We start from the raw sequence: 20,049 nt of genomic DNA, 5'->3' as shown, positions 1-20,049 counted from the left end.
CAATAATTCTAACTTTTTTTTACATGTATTCTTGTGGTAGTGCACATGTTCAAAAGCCTCTGAGAGTGTCACAAAAGGCAAAGAAGAACAAAACAAAATCAAGCCGCAGAAGCCTATGTGCAACCGGGGCGAATGAGGTGAGTGGTGAGAAGACAGCACTGTGAGTGAGTTAGTGAGAGGAGGCGGGGCTAGCAGTGTGTGTCAAATAGCTGGTGGAGAGAAGAGAGAGCCAGAAGACGCAGCAGATCATGATGTGTCAATACTGCAGAAAATGAGCACTGAAATAGTTTAAAATACTCAGAATCAATATGTATTGATATATTTTTTACAACACTACCATCAGAGTTGGGTATAACGCGTTACTTTGATTACTTTTTGCAGTAACGAGTAACCTAACGCGTTAGTTTGCTGTTTGAGTAATCAAATACTTGAGTACATTTTCAAACAAGCCATCAGTTACTTCCGTTACTTTTAGAACGCTGGTCCTTCAGCTCCGAAACAGCAACGGCTGTTGTTTGGTTCTAATAATGGAGATAACGTTAAACCTATCAGTCTGAAAGAAGCCACGGAGCTTGTGGCTCGCTACGTGGTCGGAGAAATGCTGCCGTTGTCTACGGTGGAGTCTAAATAGGTGGAGTAGGACTCGCTGACAGACATATTTCAGACTCAGGACTTGCATTATGCCTGGTACACGCTACACGCTGGTACTCACCAATTATCCCCGGTCGTCTTTCACGGCGTGTGTGATGTCATCGGGTTATTCTTGTCCTATTTTTATTACTTTCACTATTATTTGAGTCACTGTGTGTGTTCATGTGCCAGCCGACATGTTGTTGTAGTCACCTAAAAGCGTCAGCAGATGGCAGGAGCTACATTTGAAGCGCCATACGTAAACTATCAAGCTACTGTATCTTCCACAGGAAGTTCTGACAAATGTTTCAGAATAAAAGCCTATTTAGAAAATGGAGGGATTCTCTCAGCCGAGGTTATAAGGGGCTTTTAATTTGAAACAAGTGTTGAGTTTGAAATGACGGTGCGATATGTTAACTTTACAAAGACAACGGAGCGGATAAAAAGTAAATATATAAACACACAGAGGGATTAATAAATAACGGACCGTCTATAATGTAGTTTGTTTCAAATGAAGCTGGGAGCCTCTGCAGTTGTGGTGAGTAAAAGCCCCGCCGCTATTTGTTAATGTTATTACTTTATGTCCGACCGTGAGGATGTACCATTGTTTGCTAGCTTGATGCTAATGACAGTAACGTTAACTCAGCGGGTTGACAAAGTGCCTCTGCTGTTTCACACCATCATTTCCCCCTTTTACTCTGTGTGGTAACATCCCTAGAGGAAATATTAAAAACGCTGGGGTGTTGTTGTCATACAGTTGTCTACGGCAGCAGATCGTTCTGTGTTTCTACTGGTCAAAGTGACGGCTGTGATGGGAGAATTGGATCTCAGTGAAGGGCAAGTGGTCCATAACTTTAATTTTGGAGACAAAAAAATGTAGGCTTAGCACCCTGTGGTCCATTGCCCAATAGGAAATGTAGAATACTCAAAAGTACTTTAAAAGTGCTTGAGTTATACTTTTCTCAGGGAGTAACGTTGGAAGTACTTTTCGAAGTAATTGAGTTACTTTACTCAGGGAGTAACGCAGTAAAGTAACTGGTTACTTTTTTAAAAAGTAACACAGTAACGTACTTTGATTACTTTTAAAGTAACCCTTACCCAACACTGACTACCACAGACCTTGACCACTGACTTACAGCAGTGAGTCCAGGCTCACCAATGAGCACCTACACACGTGCGTTAGGAATGCCAGGATTCAGTCACAGTCCTATTTTCCTGAAGCTCTGTTTGCAGTTTTTCCAAAAAGGGCACTTTTCTATTTATTTATTTTAGTCAGAAGATTCAGGCTTGTTTTCTTTCACATGAAATGTAGACCTTAGGTTCATTGTGCTGGGAAAAAATGTTTTCCGTACGAGTGCCATTCAAGCTTAATGTGTCTGTGCAGTATGTTGAAAGTATCCTACTTGGAAATCGAGCATTGTTTATTTTATTTTAATAGACATGGAGGTTAGTTATAGGACACAGTTTAGACATTATGAGGCTGAGACCTTTGCTGGGAGGAAAATTTAATTTCTGGGCCTCTTTGAATTTTAATTGAATTCCCCTGCCATAGATAGTTATGGTCCACCCACACAGGTGTTTCCACTTATTTTAACCTGATTCAACATTTTCTCAGGGCTGTGATATGTGGGAGTCTGCAGACTGCTTGATTTACATCTCCCTCACTCTCCTATTACACCTAGAGTTTAGTGACGTCATTTAATTTCTAGCATAACGTCACAATTTTACCCAGAGCAGAGGTCTCTCTATGTGTGTGTGTGTGTGTGTGTGTGTGTGTGTACCTGGTCCGGGGAGATGTTGCCCTCCTCTGCCACCATGGCTCTGAGGCAGGACAGGGAACCAAAGAGAGGTACAGCCAGCCCCACCCGCAGGTACCTCTGACCCTTCGTACTGAACACCAGCGTCACACACATCGGCCTGTGGGGCAAACAGAAGATGAAGGGAGGAAGTGCGTATGTGTGTGTGTGTGTGAGGGAGGGAGGGGTAGGAGGACAGATAGAGGAAGATAGATGATATGCTAGAGCAAAGTGCCGAATTGTTTTGCAATTCTGATTTTGCATGTTTACATTATTACAGATTCCAAACACACCCTAGCATACTGAGTTATTTACATATTTGTATGCAGACACACACACACACACATATCAGGTGTTGCGCACATCCCGTTCGGAGACACACATATCAGCCAAAACCAAAAAAGAGAGAGAGACTAATGCAATTGTGCAGAATTCAAGGACACTGGGGGCAACAGAAACTGCATTGTCAGTTTGTTCCCGAGATGTATTGAGTCTTGATGTATTTCAGCTGCTAAACAGCAAAACAAAACATTCAATAAAATGAGACTTTGAACTGCACTTGTGAGCTGTTTAATGTCTAATAAGGTTGGGGAAAAGATTTCCTCTGACAATACTGTTGTACAAAATCTAATTTCATGAGCATAAACCATTCGATTTGTCTGCGTCTGGCTTAATATCTGAAGTGAATTAACTATTTTCAGATGTCGTCTTGTTGTGTTTCATTTTTCCCTTGAGTGTGTGTAGATTTATGTGTGACTGGACATGACGAGCTAAACCAGCACATTGGCGATGGTCCCGAAGGAGGCTGCTGTGTGCTGGGACACGTCTGATTTACAGCAATCTGCACACGTCCTGTGAGGGATGCAGGGACGGGAAATGATGGAGGGATCATAGAAAGATGAGAGAACATAAATGAGAGAAGCTAGTACCGAGGAAAAAGACAGAGCGGGGAGACAGAGTAAGGTCACGCCTTCTCATTTGGGAAGAAGGCGGTGTAATCGCTGACACCTCCACTTCCTGTTTCCCATCATGCATTATTCAGGTGAGTAATGTGTTAGCAGTGGGGAGGCTGACAGGGCAGACGGCAGAGGATCTGAGCAGCTGTTTTGTTTACGTTGTTAGATGCTCCTGAGATGAGAAACCGAGATGTGCAATGAAAAGGCATGAGAGGTGTGGGATGACACTCGAGAGGAACAGGAAATAGAGATGTCATCTAACAAAGTAGTCTTTTTTTTTTTTTTTGCAGCCTCCCAGCCCCCCTGCTGGATTCAAGTCTGATAGTCTCTATTAAGCAGCAACCTCTCACATGTTGCCCCAAGAAGCACCAAGAGTGCTAAGTTCTCTGCAGGTTTAAAATGCTGTCGGGAAAAACCACACTAGAGCCGACAGCCTGGTCTCACTTCCAAGGTGTCAAAAGCGCTCCCCAGCCGTGTCACTATGATGCCACCGGGGACACCCTGTAACGTAAGACACCACAGGCTTTCAATCAACTCCAATGTAGATCCATCTGCATCATTGTAAGACATTCAGAGCAACGGAGAACTATTTAAAAGCATGAGTCTCAGCTAGTTCGAGTGAGGTTTAACACACAGTGTTAATATATAATAACACAATGCAATCTTAATCCCAGAGTCTGTTGCTGTTTACCCAGGAATCTCCTTCTGTTGCCAGTGTATTGGGTTTTTTTCATATTTTATGAACTGTAGTTCCCTCTGCACCACTGTATGTAACATAGTATATTCCACATTACTTTAAACTTCTTGGCACTGTTCCCTGTTCATCTGGTATAAGTGCATTTGAATTTAATAAGACAATTAATTAATCTAATAAGAGGAATCATGAGTTTATTTCACACTTCACATGACTATAAATAGACTTGTGAGAATGTTATCAAATCATTTCAAATATTTGACCTACATGTTGAGTACGCAATTGGACACTTGAACATCCACAAAGTGACAAACAAGGTCCTAATACTACCCTGAAAGCCACACAAAGGCCCAGTGAGACCTACAGATGTCATTCATATTAGTGACTTGGTCACTCTTTAAAGACATTTCAGAATATTTGAAACTGTTTTAGAAAAAATAACTGAAGTAAGAATTATGCAAAGATTGACTGTGTAAGGTAAGATCCGGAGAAAACACTCAGAGATACTGCCATCCTCCCTTTCTTTCTGCCACACCGGCATTATCTGCAGCACCCAGACCTCAATGCCCCACTGCCAGCCAGGCCCTGCTGTGTCTCTGGGGGCCCTCAGACTTATCAGGCATTCTGTTGGGATACTGCTGCAGCAGGACGATGCAATGAGGCCACTGTGTGTGTGTGTGTGTGTGTGTGTGTGTGTGTGTGTGTGTGTGTGTGTGTGTGTGTGTGTGCGTGTGTGTGTGGATCAGGTCAGTGTGGGGGGCCAGCAGTGAGTCCAAAGCGAACCTGAATGAATTTCCCTCTGTGCTGGGCTCAGGCAGCGGCAGACACAGACCACACACTGTCAGAGAAGTCGCGCTGTAAAACTGAGTTTGGGGTTCGCACTGTGGGAACCATGCAGGGAGGATTCAGAGCAGCGGTGTCTGCATGTTTGAAGATAGGAGGATTCACCGAACACTGAATGTAAGCAAATCATGAAATCGTGTGAATGGATTTGAACTGATTTTTTTTTTTTTTTTTGTCTTTAAAGATGTCTGAAGCATGACTGGACACATGGGCAGAGGGAGAAAGGGGATAAGATGAGACACAACCTTCAATGTTGTGTTCACCCAGTATGCCTTGGTCACCAAGATGCCTCTCATTCAACTGCTTTTAAAGGCCCTGCCCTGTTTTCAGTAATTGCCTGAATACAAATGTCCATCCTCCAGACTGGCGGACTGAGCCGTCACGAACTTCAGTTGTATGCACTGTGATGTGTTTACTGGCATCACATAAAGTCTGCGCGGGTGCAAGACTGCAAGCCGCTAATAGACAGGCTGCAAGCGACAATTATAATCATGTACATAAAGTGGTGGCTGCCCTCATATTCCTCACACAAGTTGATGAATAGCGTCTGCTCATATGATCTGTCTCTGCAGATAACAAGATCTATAAGTCCCATATATAGGCTCTTTGTGAGGGATAAAAGTCATATTCACACGCACACACACACACACACACACACACACACATACACACACACGCATTCAAATACAGAAATGTTTGTGATTAATGACCAGACTATGACTAAATAAATTTGGTATTACTTACAATGGAAGAACTTCTTCTGTTTTTCAGTCATTTGTTAGCTTATATATTTGGCACCACACTGCATAGCTTTAGGCGGTAGGCTATAACAATACAATGTATTTTGACTACCCCTATAGACTACTTCTACATGTTTGTGTATCATGATGTGGTTGAATATTATTTTTGACCTACATGATTTAAGTAAATCACAATATCGCCTCTATATTGCAATGAACTATAGGTAATTAAATCAGTGACATCTATACCCCCAGCAGACTTTCTTGAAGTCTGCAGAAAGACCACCTGAGGTCCCTTGTGGACTGGATGAATTGTAGATTTGGATGGCCCTCAGCACTTGCAGACTTCCCGGGAACATGCCTAAAAAGTCTGGAAATTTGAATTCATCCACTGTGGCTGATTAGACCACTGCTCAGGTTGAAAGTGGGCTGGAGTTTCGATGGAAATTACTTGAGGTCTCTCATTCTAACATTTGGAATGATGAAGGTGTAATCTGTCCCGCCCTGACAGATGCAACAAAGCTTACTGAAGACTCAGGAAGATGTTAATCAATTACAGTTTATACACACCCACACAGTCATGACAAGAGATCTAATCAGGAAAAATTATCAAAATCACCTGTGTGGGTGTGTAGGGTCTTTAATTGGAACCAGTAACTGCTTGCTGATGCCTATCATACACTTGAGCCACAAAGTCTCATAACCATCATCCTCTCTCTCCCTGTTTGCATCTCTGTTGTCAAAATAAAAAAAAAGTCCTTTGTACATTCCCTCTGCCTCTCTTCTTTTCTCTCTGTCTCTTTCTTCATATGTCAGAGTCGTACTGTCTTACAGTCCGACCTTGCTGACATGCAGCTTCTGCTGCTGTTAAAAATGGAAACGACACAGAAAGTGTTTGGTCAGGGACTTTTGATGGCCAACATTTATCACTCTGATATGACCACGGCCAGTAGCTGTTGGTGTGTGGAGTATGAGCAAATGTGTGCCTACACATGTCCGTGTAGTCATATTCTACAAATTCCCTTTGGAAATGTGTGCTTTAACAGTGCATCTGTTATGATAGATGTCTTTTTCTACTTATCCATTGAGGCAAGTCATCCGGCTATATTAGGTAATCTAGACGCTCATATCTGTATCATTGATATCAGGTGACAACCTCATACATCTAGAGTGTCAACTGCTTTATCATTTTGTCCTAAACACGGCCAAAAACGTATTTTGTTAGGTCATGTTGACCATGACCTTTGACCTTCAACCACACAATTCTCTTCAGTATAGTCTTCAGTCCAAGTGGATGTTTGTGTCAAATTGAAAGAAATTCCCTTAAGGTGTTGTTGAGATATCACGTTAACAAGAATGAGACGAATGCAGTGTCACAATGACCTTGACCTTTAACAACCAAAATCCATCAGTGCATTGTTGAGTCAAAGTGAACATTTGTACCAAATTTGGAAAAATATAATCCCTCAAGCTGTTCTTGAGACATCACCTTCATGAGGATAAGATGAATGCAAAGTCACTGCGACCTTGACCTTTGACACTTGACCACTGAAATCTAATAGGTTATCCTTGAGTCCAAGTTAACCTTAGTGGCAAATGTGAAGAAATTCCCTCAAGGCGTTTTTTAGATATTACATTCACAAAAATGAGACAAACAAGGTCACAGTGACCTTGACCTTTGACCTATGGCCACAAAACTCTAATCAGTTCATCATTAAATCCAATTGTACATTTATGCCAAATTTGAAGAAATTCCCTTGAAGTGTTCTTGAAATATTGTGCAGACGGACAGATAGACTGACACGCCGAAAAAACATAATGCCTGCAGCCACGGCTATCCCCGTTATGGAGGCATAAAACTCAGCAAAAGTGGATTAGAAGAACTAAAGTTGAGGAACAGACAGCAAGCAGAAAGTCCAAGTTATTCCCTTAATACAGTGCTGCAAGGCAGAAAAACATGTGCAGTGCCATCATCAAATAATATCTGATATATATACAGTACTTATAACTCTATATGTGTGTTATACATCACCTGGTTTGCCGTAGGGGGATAGGCAGGGAGATACATGAAAATGGGTCGAAGGTGTTGCTCTGCTTAAGGCAATGAGGGCACGTCAGAGAAGACCTGGAGACAGACAGACAGACGGAAAGAGCAATTTTAATCATTTCTGCAGTACATGACCTCAGCTCACCATTCACTCTCAGTTTGATATTCTTGAAATAAATAGTACATATTTTCACTCTCCACAGCCTCTTTTCCCCAATTTTTCCCACTTCACTTGGTTTTTGGTCCATTTTCACCTCAGCCAATCCAGTCACAAAGCCTAAATTCGACAACAGCGCTTATCAGAAGACAGCTCTTTTAACTTTACAGGAGTTTATACACAGCGCTGGACAGATGGATCGACAGATATCTATATATATACCTACATGCCAAATCCTCACATTTCCTCTAAAGTATGGAGTTAAAGTGCAGTACAAATTGACTGTCTTATGTGCTGCATGCAGTTAAAACCTCCATGGTGGTTAAATGTGAATATTCGACGTGGACACTGGTGAATACTAAGCACTGAATCAGGCCATCTGGACTCGATCTGCTGTTGAGAAAAGGGCAGCAAAGCAGCAGGGGTGGGATGCTGCTCAGAATTTTAGCACAGAAAGCCCAGAGTTAGGCAGGTGAGATATTGCAGGAAATTAAAAGGGCTGTATCCTAAGCTGGAGAGGAGAGGAGGAGTAGTATGGAGAGAGAAGAAAGCAGAGAGGAAAGGTAAAGGATGAAAGGTGGAGGGGATATAAAGGCAGAGAGGATAGTGGAGAGATGGTGGAGCCGAGAGGAACAAAGATGACTTGAGACTAAAACGAAGGGCAGCAGACACAGCAGAGGTTGGAAAGGCAGAGGAAACAAAAGTGAAGAGCAAAGAGACAGAGATGAAGAGAAAGACAACAAAGTGCGGGGCTCAGTGGGAGGACAGATGAAAAATGAACAGAAGGTTGGCAGCAGGACCGTCGAGTTGACAAAAACTAGAAAGCAAAGCTGATGGAGAAAAAAGACATGGACAGGACCCGTCAAGGTCTTAGAGCCAACGGGTGTGCAGCAGATCAGAGTGGAAGAATGACATGAGGCTAGAAAAACTGACAATCCCAACCTATGGGCTGCTATCAGCAAAAAATTGCAGCCAAAAACAGTTTTCAAAGACAGATAGTACTCAGTGACCTCATTATGATCTACGGGAAACACTGTTAAAAGAATTTTGGGGGAATATGCTTCTTTGCTTTCTCGTCAAATAAGTTCAAATCAGTTGAGAAGATCAATGCCACTGTTATGACTGTGTGTTAAATATGAAGCAAGAGGAGTCAGTTAGCTTAGCTTAGCGTAGCCTAATGAACTGGAAACAGGGGAACAGCAAGCCTGGCTCTGTCCAAAAGTAACCAAGTCCACTTGTCAGCACCTCCAAAGCTCTCTAACTAACACATTATATATCTAGTTTAATTTATATGAAAAAACTTGTAAAAATTACAATTTGTCGGTTTAAAGGGGAATATGCATGGGCTATTTCTTGGCCAGGTGCAGTAACTTCTAACAGTATTTGTATGGATTAAACAAACGATATTTAAGATGTTAATTACTGATCTGTAGTGGTGCTGGTAGGTGGATTTTGTTGCCTTTGGATGGATCTAGGCTAGCTGTTTCCCTCTATTTCCAGTCTCTATGCTAAGCTCAGCTAAGCTAACTGACTGCTGACTGGAGTTTTAGGCCCAGTGTCCACTAACGCGTTTTTACCCAGCTAAAACGCCAGGTGCTCCTCAGGAAACGCCCAGCTGGGAGCGTTTGAAACACTTTGGAGGTGCAGCCTTTTTTCAGCTGAGGTGCTTTGGTTGCATTGAGACGCTATGATACGGACTAAACCCGGAAGTAAACATGTCAGCAAAAGGTAAAGTAGTTGCTCTGGATGAGGGGAGGGCTGAAGCATGCAGGGAGAGAGGACAGCTTTTAGCTTTTTATCTTTATTTGACAGGACAGATTAGGTGTGAAAGGGGGAGTAAGTGGGGATGACATGCAGCAAAAGGCCGTGGGTTGGAATTGAATCCGGATCGCTGCGGCAAGGACACAACCACATGAGCTACTGGGCACCCCCAGCCCCTAATATTTATACACAAAACAGTGGTATTGATCTTCTCATCTGGTTCTTGGCAGGAAAGTGAATGAGCATATCTCCCAAAATGTTCAACTATTCCTTTTAGACATAAATGTAGCAAACAGCACAGCCCTAGGCCAACAAGCTCATTTTTGTTGCTCTATGACTTGACTGTGTAAGTGTTACATGACAAACCCAGTAACACTTGATTGTGTAAGTGTTACTGGGTTTGTCATGTCAGTTATGGAGGTGTTTTACAGCTCTAACCTGTATTTAATTAAGGCCTAATCCCATTTCTTATTTTTACCTTTACCCCTCCAGCGTCCCTTTCCCCTCGGAACAGAGTTACAAAGGATAATGATTAAAATCTTCCTGTCTGACAGTGGTTCTTAAACTGTGGGTTGGGCTCCACTGGGAGGGCATAGAGCCTCTGCAGGTGGATGATCAGGACAAAAATACGGAATGAAAAAAGCTGAATGAACATGATTTATGTAGGGAAAGCAAATAAGGGTTTGTTGATGCTATCAGGCTGGTCTTTATTTCACAAAAATTCAATATGGATCCTTTTTTTATTAGTTGCTTCCCCAGTTATTGTTAACAGTTGATAAAACAAACAAAAAATATTGTGGGATGGGGGGGGGGGGAGTAAGATACATGAAATGATTAATGGCAATAAAAGTACATAAAAAACAAACAAATGCAGCAGTTTTGCTGCTGGACTTCAGTTAAATTTTAGGCATCATATGCCATCACAGTGGGGAATGTCACTAGAAAACATGTCGAAATGTGGTACTGTCATGCACACATCAGCAGTAACATTGTAATGTTAACTAGTAGTTAGCTACGAGACATCAGCACACTACTAGTCATTTCTTATGCGTGTCATAAAGTAAAGGACCATAATACATTGAAAGTACATTAAACTAAGATAATATGACAGTTATTGTAATTTTTTTAAATAGTTCTTAACAAAGAAAATGTTAAAAATATTGCTGATTATTTCTCATAACACTCAGTTTGAAGCATGCCCCTGAAAAACCTCCACATGTAGGGCCATGCAGCTTCAACACTTAGCTCTGCACCTCTATCCAAACAAGAATCAGGACACCCTACCCCTAGAAGTGACCGCGCAAAACAGAGGGGTAAGGGCTTAGGGGTAGGGCCAAGATGTGTATTGGTATTAAGCCATAAAGTCAAGTAACATCTGTGTGTTCAGTCTCAAATATTTTCAGTAAGTCCTCAATATGTCTCCACTGCAAAAACTACCAGGAATCCCTCAAGGGATTATGTGATGGAATCAAGCAGTCGTCTGAAACTGCACAGTGTGGGAAGGGCTAAGCAAATACAATAAAATTCAGCTCTGACTACAAATCCACAGTAAGTTTCCAGTTATGCACATTCCTGAGTGAGTAATGCTTCTGCTTTTATCTTAACAAACCATGAGCGAAACTTCGCCTCGAATAGCCTGCTGTCCTTCCCTAAACTTGACTGTAATCTAGCCTTTTTCATATGGCAGTCAAGTGAAAACACCATGTTCAGTTTGTTCTCGAGTCACATAATCCCCTCATAGTGTTCGAACATAATCCTTTTATTCACGTGAGATCACGTAATGCAATTCAGTGGCTGTGTTGCCTTCCGTGTACTCATTTTGAAGTTTTAGCCAATTTTAAAGCACTGATTCAAACCATTACATTCTCCACTCAAACAATTTCCCTGAGGGAACTTGACAAACATAGCTGAGTTACCCATTTGTCTCCATCAGAGAGAAACCTATTATTATGTATAGGATAATAAGCTTTCAACCGGCTTGAAACTACTGATGCAGCATTAACTGTGGTCATTCCTTAGTAGTTAAGTGCAGTTATATAAAAGTAGTTTGAAAAAGTAAGTGTGGATCTAAGTTGCTGAGTGTTTTAAATGTGACTTCTGTATTGCACCCAAAACTTTAAAGAAGTTTCTTGATACCTGTGTTGATATTTCTCTATTTTATTTCTGCCACTGTTTGCATTTGATTCTTGAAGGAAAATTAATGCAATTTTGCTGCATAATGCTCTCTTAACACTGACAGCGTCTAGCATGTGTTCATATTTCCTGCGTGCACGCTGCCAGATGCTCGTTTCATCTCCCGGCGTCTCACTATAATTTCTGCCAGCTGAGCTGTATCCAAGTTTGTGGAGATACAAACTTGTCAAATGTACAAATATGCTGGAAATAATAGAACACTTCTCAAACTCCACATTTCCTCGCTGTCAGTGTTGTAACCAGCGTGCCGTGGCAGCCAGTCGAGGGCTCGCTAATGATGCCAGTTTGTACTCTGTAAAGCGGACTGACAGGTTGTATTCGCTCACACACACAAACTACATTTGCACACCTTAAACTCTGCACTTACTTACACTGAAATTCACATATGTGCGTGCAAGAACATTCGCATGCACCAAAAAACCCCACAGCATCACTTAAAAGCTTGTGGTGAGGTTGACAGTGTTTCCAGTTTGGTGAAGAATACGAGTTAAGTATTGCTGCTAATGTCTGTGTGTGTGTGTGTGTGTGTGTGTGTGTGTGTGTGTTTATGTGTGTGTAATAGACAGAGAGCANCACACACACACACACACACACATACACACAAACACATGCACAACACAGCAGCAGCTGCTCTTATTTATCATAAAGAAAGTTGAGCTGCTCAGCATACCCTCCGATCTGCTCTGAGCTAAATAAATAACACTCCACCGGCAGCATCTCTAAATATTATGCAGTATCACGCTGCACGATTCCAGCATTTTTCACACTGTTATTCTAAAATGAGAAGCTTTGCAGCACAATGCAGGGAATGATGTAGGTGATGTGAATGTGCAGCACAAAATAGACTGGGATGTTGGTATATGACACACGCCGTATAAAAGCTATGTGATCCATCAGTTTTTGTGTCAGGGATGAGCTGATGTTTGCTAGAAAGTTTCTTTGACAACTGACAAAAATGTGCATCGACCTATTAGTAGTATATTATTTGCAGCTGATAGTACGGTGGATTTTTGTATTGGTTATTCTATTTTGTTTAGGGATGTCCCGATCCAGCTTTTTCCACTTCCGATCCGATACCGATATTACAGCCTTGAGTTTTGGCCGATACCGATACCGATCCGATCCAAGCGCGTATTATACATATTCACTTATTTTGTTGTCAGTCATGTTAGAAAAGGTTGGATCAAGCGATATTACTCTAACAAGAACAACTACTTAATCGGCTTAGTTAGAATGATCCACAACAGTTAGTATGAGAAACTGACCTGTTTATTGTTAACAGGGTTAAATAAACAAACTTTAAACTTGAACATTAACATTAAATAAAAAATATAGCTGGTTTGCTTTGGCTGCTTTGGCCCCTTAATAAATAGAAAATAAATCAACACAAGAAATCTTTAAAATGTCTAACATTGAAATTAAAATAGCAGCAAGACTCCACACACTTGTGCTTTGGCCCCCTAATAAATAAAAAATAGATTAACACCACAAGACATTGTTGACATTTAACAAACAATGCAGCCTTTCCTTTTCAGTTATTTTAGTAGTGTCAGTGCCAGCCTGGTGCTGCTGTTTCCTGGGACCAACAGAGGGGACAAAAAACCACACACAATATTGTACAACTGTTTAAACAAGCAATAGTCCATCCATGGCTCCAATTTCACTAATTGTGCCCAAAACAATGCCATCAGTGCTCTTTACTTAAACAGTAAGAGTGTAAACCAAATAAAAATATCACTCTCAAAAAACCAGAGCAGAAAACAAATAGTCAGTTAACTAAATTGACCGCTACTCTTCCTACCCTCCATGTGTATCTGCCGTCTGCATGCTGGCTTGGTGGATTGATAGTAAGAGCTGGAGCAGATCACTGGAATGGACTGCTTGAATCGCGGAGCGCTGGGCTGGCCGGAAAAACTGGATCTGAGTTCTTGGATCGGCATTTTTCCATGCAGTCCGATCCGATGCCGATGCACGTTTTTTGCTAATATCGGCAGCCGATACCGATCCGAATATCGAATCGGGACATCCCTAATTTTGTTATTACTAACCAACACTGGTTAATAAATTAAATAGCACCTTTGATGCTCATTTTCAGGTTCATACTTGTAGTTTGCAAAATAGTTTGCAGCTGAGTGTAAAGCGGTCGGGATGAGAGTCAGCACCTCCAAATCTGAGGCCATGGTTCTCTGCAGGAAACTAGGTTGGGAGTGAGTCACTACCTCAAGCGAGGGAGTTCAAGTATCTCGGGGTCTTGCTCACGAGGGAGGGTAGAATGGAGCGTGAGATGGATTGGCAGTTTGGTGCAGCTTCTGCAGTGATGCGGGCGCTGTGCTGGACCATCGTGGTGAAGAGGGAGCTAAACCGGAAGGCAAAGCTTCTGATTTACTTGTCCCAACCCTCACCTATGGTCATGAGCTCTGGGTAGTGACCGAGAGAACAAGATTGCAGGTACAAGCAACGGAAATGAGTTCCCTCTGTGGGGTGACTGGGCTCAGCCTTAGAGATATGTTAAGGAGCACCTGGAGGGAGCTCGGAGTAGAGCCGCTGCTCCTTCACGTCAAAAGGGGTCAGCTGAGGTGGTCCAGGTATCTGATCAGAATGCCTCATTGGTGCCTTCAGTTGGAGGTGTTCTGGGCATGTCCCACCAGTAGGAGGCCCCGGGGCAGACCCAGAACACGTTGGGGGGATTACATATCTCATCTGGCCTGGGAACGCCTCGGGGTCCCCCAGGAGGAGCTGGAAGGAGTTGCTGGGGAGAGGGACATCTGGGGTGCTTTGCTTGGCCTGCTGCCCCTGTGACTAGGCCCCGAATAAGCGGATGAAAACGGATGGATGGACTTATGGTTAGGGTTTCTACGAGAACAATTTATTTTCCTGGAACACCTGTATTCATCCTCTGAGGGAGCCACTTTGTGTTAGTGCCTGTCTCTGTAAGCCCCCATCCACAAAAAACAAAGGTTGCTCATATTGGTCAGCTTTTCTGATTCTTCTGTATCTCAGCGTTTTTGCACCATAATTGCAGCCAGGGGAATCACTATTATGGAGAATGGCAGCAATTTCTACTGTGTTTTAAAAAAGCTTCTAAACACAACCGGACGTTTCAGCAGGAATCTGATACGAAATTGGGGAGAAGTTAACAACATCAGCAACCAAGTGTACATATTTCCCTGATGTTAGCATGTAGCTTTAAGTGTGTTAGCAGTGTACTTGCAGCTGGGGAATGACTGTAACAGAGAATAGTGGCACTTTCTGCCGTCAAATCTCACCGTAACTGATCCTTCTGCAGGTTCACCTACGGAAACCTTGTGACGACTTTTACTTCCTCTAGATTAGGGGTCAAACATACAGTATGGCCAAGGGGCCAGAACCGCAAAAAAATGCACATGGAACAATAGTGAGTAGTAAACAGTAGTAGTAAAAAACTGAGAAATATTGTTAAAAATTCACAGGCTGTTTGTGATCTGTTTTGTAAATGGATTAGCGTTTTTAAAATTTTTGACTTTTTTAAAAGGGAAACATTTGGAGGTGTTTATTATTTATAGGATATGCAATGGTTTTACTGATCTGGCCCACCTGCGATCAAATCGGACTGTATGTGGCCTGTGATATAAAATGAGTTTGACACCCCTGCTCTAGAAAGTCAAGTTTGACCATCTTCTTGACACTCCACCAGGACCTCTAAACACAAGCGGACATGTTTGAGCAGGAATATGATCCAAAATTGTGGAAAAATGTACAAAATTGGCAACCAAGATTTTACGTTTCCCTGATGTTAGCATGTAGCTTCATGTAGCCATGTAGGCTAGGTAATGTAAACACTTGCAGTAGCATGCAACAAGCAGACGACCATGTAAAGAAATCCGGCACACTATGACATCACACTGTAGCCAGGGTACAACTGTGGAATGGTATGGTGTGTTCAGAATGGTAGGAAGCCTGAGGTTTTTGCTTACAGGGATTAATTTCACATACATACTGTACTTACCTCATTATTTAAAACTTTAGCCACCTTTAATATAAACATGCTTTATTGTAACTCTATATATGAGATACAAAAGATGGGAAGCATAATAGGCCCCCTTTAACAGCAAGTGCAAAAAGATGTGTAAACTTGAGGACGTGAGATTTGATGAAGTGAAGGACTGTTTTTGTACTCGGAGAATGACTCACGGTCCAGTCAATCAAACACAAAAAGCTATATAATATGCAAAGAGTTTTCACACATAAACAAACACAGATGTGACAAGAGATTTAGCTGCACCTTTTGGTCTCATAAATTCACAGTTTAAGGACTCCAGTTTGGTAACAGCTGTAATTCCATCTGTTCCTGTTTTTTTTTTTTTGCAAAAGTTCTGTTTCCATCAAAAATCATTCTGCACACAGCTTTGGTCCCACAGCGACCAAACTTAAATGTTCTTGTCAAAGAAACCTGATTGTTTAGTCACTGCAGTCTTGACCTTATTTAAGGTGTAAACAGTGTCAGCCGACAGCACCGCTGACAGTGATGGATGGAGGCCTGGGCTTGGGTGAACACGCAGACCCAGAAACAACTGAACAGAGTTTGTTGCTGGTATTTACACTTGGAAGAAATAGAAATACAAAAAATATAGTACAAAAGAAACTGAGGCTGCTTTAACAAAACCTCTCCTTTCATTAAGGTTGAGAGTTTCAAATCATTTGTTGCTAGTCAACTACTACTGGAGACTTAAAGTAGATGCCAGTTAGATTCACCTGCAGTAAATATTACTGCCCACAATTCTTTCTTGAAAAAACAAAGGTCAAGAATATCATGACACTTTAATCTAGTTTCTCCTGCTAGTGCCAAAAAGCACCTCCTCATACCACTGAGATTTGATCGTACAGGGAGAAACACGTTTTACAGCCAGGTCAAAACAGAACACACAGTAAACAACTGCACCAGATGCACTGAAGCTTTCTAAAAAAAATGTGTGTAAACATATATATATTTCTAACTTTCCAAATCCCCCCAGGCCTACTGTGAATGATGAATGAACAAGTGTTGTGTGCAGAATACATATTTATAGCACCTGGCTGGTTTGTTACGGGCAAAACATCAACGCACATCCATGACTCAGCCTCAGGTTTGTCCTGCATTATGTGCACAAGTAAACATCATAACACCCAGAGTCATTTTCCGCAAGTTTAGATCAATTATCAAAAAGCTGAGTGAAATGTGGCCTGCACTCCACCATATGAATGAAAATCACTTTCATTTTTAAAGAGAATTAAATGAGCTTTTTTCCTTCCAAATGACACTAACATTCCTTTAACTTTGTTAGTGCTCTAAATTATACAATACACCTTGTTCCACAGTACACTTTGTAACTTATAACAGTAAAAAATAACCACAGGTGTGCTAATACTAGTGATGGCTCTGTTCCATTTAGGTGTGCATTGAACCAGCGTGCCTCACTGGCATTGGAATTGGATTGGCACACCTTGCTGGAATGCTGCCGTTATTGTTATTAGGTACACATCTGTTTGACATGTCATAACCTGACAAAATAAAGACAGAAATTAAGAAGCCATAGCAGCTCTGAGTCTACAGTTAATATCTAAACAAGCATCTAAACATACTGTATTACACTTGTTTAGGAGACTTATTTGATTCTACAGTTGTGTAAAATACACGTGTGCTGGCTGGGAGGAGGCACATCACCTAAACACAACCACACAAAATACTTAAAGCTGCATTTTAGGTTATAGCTCTCTATAGGTCAGAGCTGCTCCTGGGACTGACAGAGAGAGAGTTCAGAGAGTTAATTTTCTTCTGTCCGCCTGTCAGTCAGTAAGTCAGTCATGTGTCAGTGGCTGTGGATTGGAGGGCACTCATCTCTCCCTATCAGTAAGTAGAGACCCCCTGTCAGGGGAAATTAACTCAGCTGAAGGGGCTGTTGACACACACACACACACACACACACACACACACACACACACACACACTCATGTTAAATCTCATACAAACTCACTTTTTCTCCCACCTTTACGTTCTTTTAGTATTAACTCTCCCTTTTAGACAATATTGCAATGGCCTGTTCTCAATGTCACCTTCATAAACACGTGAGTTTCCTTCTTTCTGGTCACAACAAACTTGAAAAAAAAAATAGAGTAATAAGCACTGTTATTCACTGTGAAACAATGATTTTTTTTTTTAAATCACGATACATCAACAAATTTCAATAGTTAATCACGATTAATCAGTCTTTAGTCTTTTAACCCCGTTTAAAATTCCATTACTTTGCATTTCAAAACAGTTTTGAAGTCCATATTTACATGGTGAAGCAGTTCTTACCAGTGTCTCAATTTGGAATCAAATAAATGCAAAGAAATTCACTTGATCTTGACTTTTAGATTTCTTTCTTTCAAATCAGTGCTGCACTCCTACATCAGTGTGGACTTAAAACCATGACTTAGAGGTAGGAGACAACTTCAAAGTGCTTATTCTTACAGTGTTTTTGTTGTTATTTACTTTATCTTTTTTGAAAGGATAACATGCCCTGCGATAGTCTGGTGACCTGTCCAGGGTGTACCCCGCCTCTCGCCCAATGTCAGCTGGGATAGGCTCCAGCCCCCCCCGTGACCCTCAAGAGGATAAGCGGTTAGAAAATTGATGGATGGGGCGCCGGTGGCTTAGTGGTAGAGCAGGCGCCCCATGTACAAGGCTGTTGCCGCAGCGGCCCGGGTTCGACTCCAGCCTGTGGCCCTTTGCTGCATGTCACTCCCTCTCTCTCTTCCCCCTTCACGCTTGTCTGTCCTATACATTAAAGGCTAAAAAGCCCCAAAAAATATCTTTAAGAAAAGAAAAAGAAAATTGATGGATGGATGAAAGCATAACACTGTTCCACATTGAAAGAGAGCAGTAACTCTGATATAATTCTGATTACTGACTGACTTCCAATGATCCTGGGTTGATGTGACAGCATTTGCACTTTTCAGCAGTTCCAGTTTAATTACTGTCTCTGATTCACACAGGTCCTGTATGCATGAAACTATTGTTCCCTACGACGGTAAGACGTAAGACTGATTAGAACATGTAAACCTGAGGACATTCCCTTAATAGATAATATACTTGTGCGGTAGTGTGTCAGTGTTGCTCTGCAGTTACACCTCCAAAACACTAGTCAGCAGTGGTGTTTCTGTGAAGTGCTGTAAATTTGACTGATTCTAAATACACATTAAACATGGCTAACATTATTTACAAAATACTGTGGCATTTTACATTGTATAAATTAGCCTAGCAGCTAGTGGGAGTTTATCTCATATTATCACTGTAGCGACACCTACTTTTCCCATCATGCCTTGTGCTGGACTGATTAGTTTGTGGTTAACAATTAAGTTTGCTGTTTTATGTTCCAAAATGCAAATGTCACTTTTTGTTAGTGTTTATAATGTGTCTGTTTAAAACATGGTGGTTTATGCTGGTTATTGTCATTTTTGTGTAATTTACACCATTAGTGAGCTGGGCATTTTCCCATAGAAGTTTGTACATGGATTCTATTGCATCTAGGGCTGGGCGGTATGGCCTAAAATCAATATCACGGCATTATTTTGGGGGGATGCGGTGACTGTATGATATTGCGGTATGGTCTTCTCTCTTTTTTTTACACCTTAAATAAAACAATTTAAAAAGCCATACAAGTCTAGGATGGAAACTATTTATCGTCAGAAGTAAAGCGGTTGCTAATCCATCTATTATTGTGTATAAAACGTTATAGAGTACGTATAAACGTTAGAGGGAAGAGGGAGGGCCGGCGGCTCCCGGGCCCCCTTCTCCCGTGGGCCTGGGTTTGGGGCGGTCGGCCAGGCCACCTCCATCACGTAGCGAGGGAGGTGCGTGAGGCAGGCAGGCAGGCAGGCAGGCCGGTCGGCCGCCGTAACCGGAGTACTGCGGTATGACGGTAACCACAAAAGCAGTACCATGGCTCATGTTTACTGCGGTAAGTTACTGTCACTGCGAATACCGCCCAGCCCTAATTGCACCCCATGTATGAAGGAGACCAGAGTAGCGATCGGGAAAAAGGCCAGTTTGTTTGAGCACTCCAAAAACTCTGGTAACACTCCAGGGGGTAAAAGACTCCGTCCCAAACTCTGACTCTTCTAGCGTAACACACACACTCCATACACACATACTCGTTTACAGTACCTAGCGGGCACCCCCTCCCCTCTCTGCTCCACCAATCTCCAGCCCGCACACTGACTGACAGCGTAGCC

The 20,049-nt window shown here is 42.0% G+C and overlaps 1 protein-coding gene across 1 annotated transcript in view; it reads right to left on the bottom strand.

Annotated features, from left to right (window-relative positions):
• Positions 1-20,049, bottom strand: part of usp43a (ubiquitin specific peptidase 43a) — a 194,579-nt gene that overhangs the window by 106,272 nt on the left and 68,258 nt on the right. Inside the window, exons 4-5 of the mRNA XM_050044839.1 lie at positions 7,692-7,784; positions 2,412-2,547 (exon numbers count right to left, since the gene is read on the bottom strand). Of these exons, the coding sequence (XP_049900796.1) occupies positions 2,412-2,547; positions 7,692-7,784 (229 nt within the window). The remainder of the gene's footprint in view (positions 1-2,411; positions 2,548-7,691; positions 7,785-20,049) is intronic.

This window comes from Epinephelus moara, chromosome 5, assembly GCF_006386435.1.
Source record: "Epinephelus moara isolate mb chromosome 5, YSFRI_EMoa_1.0, whole genome shotgun sequence".
Lineage (NCBI taxonomy): Eukaryota > Metazoa > Chordata > Actinopteri > Perciformes > Serranidae > Epinephelus > Epinephelus moara.
This window is presented reverse-complemented; position numbering and strand designations above follow the sequence as displayed.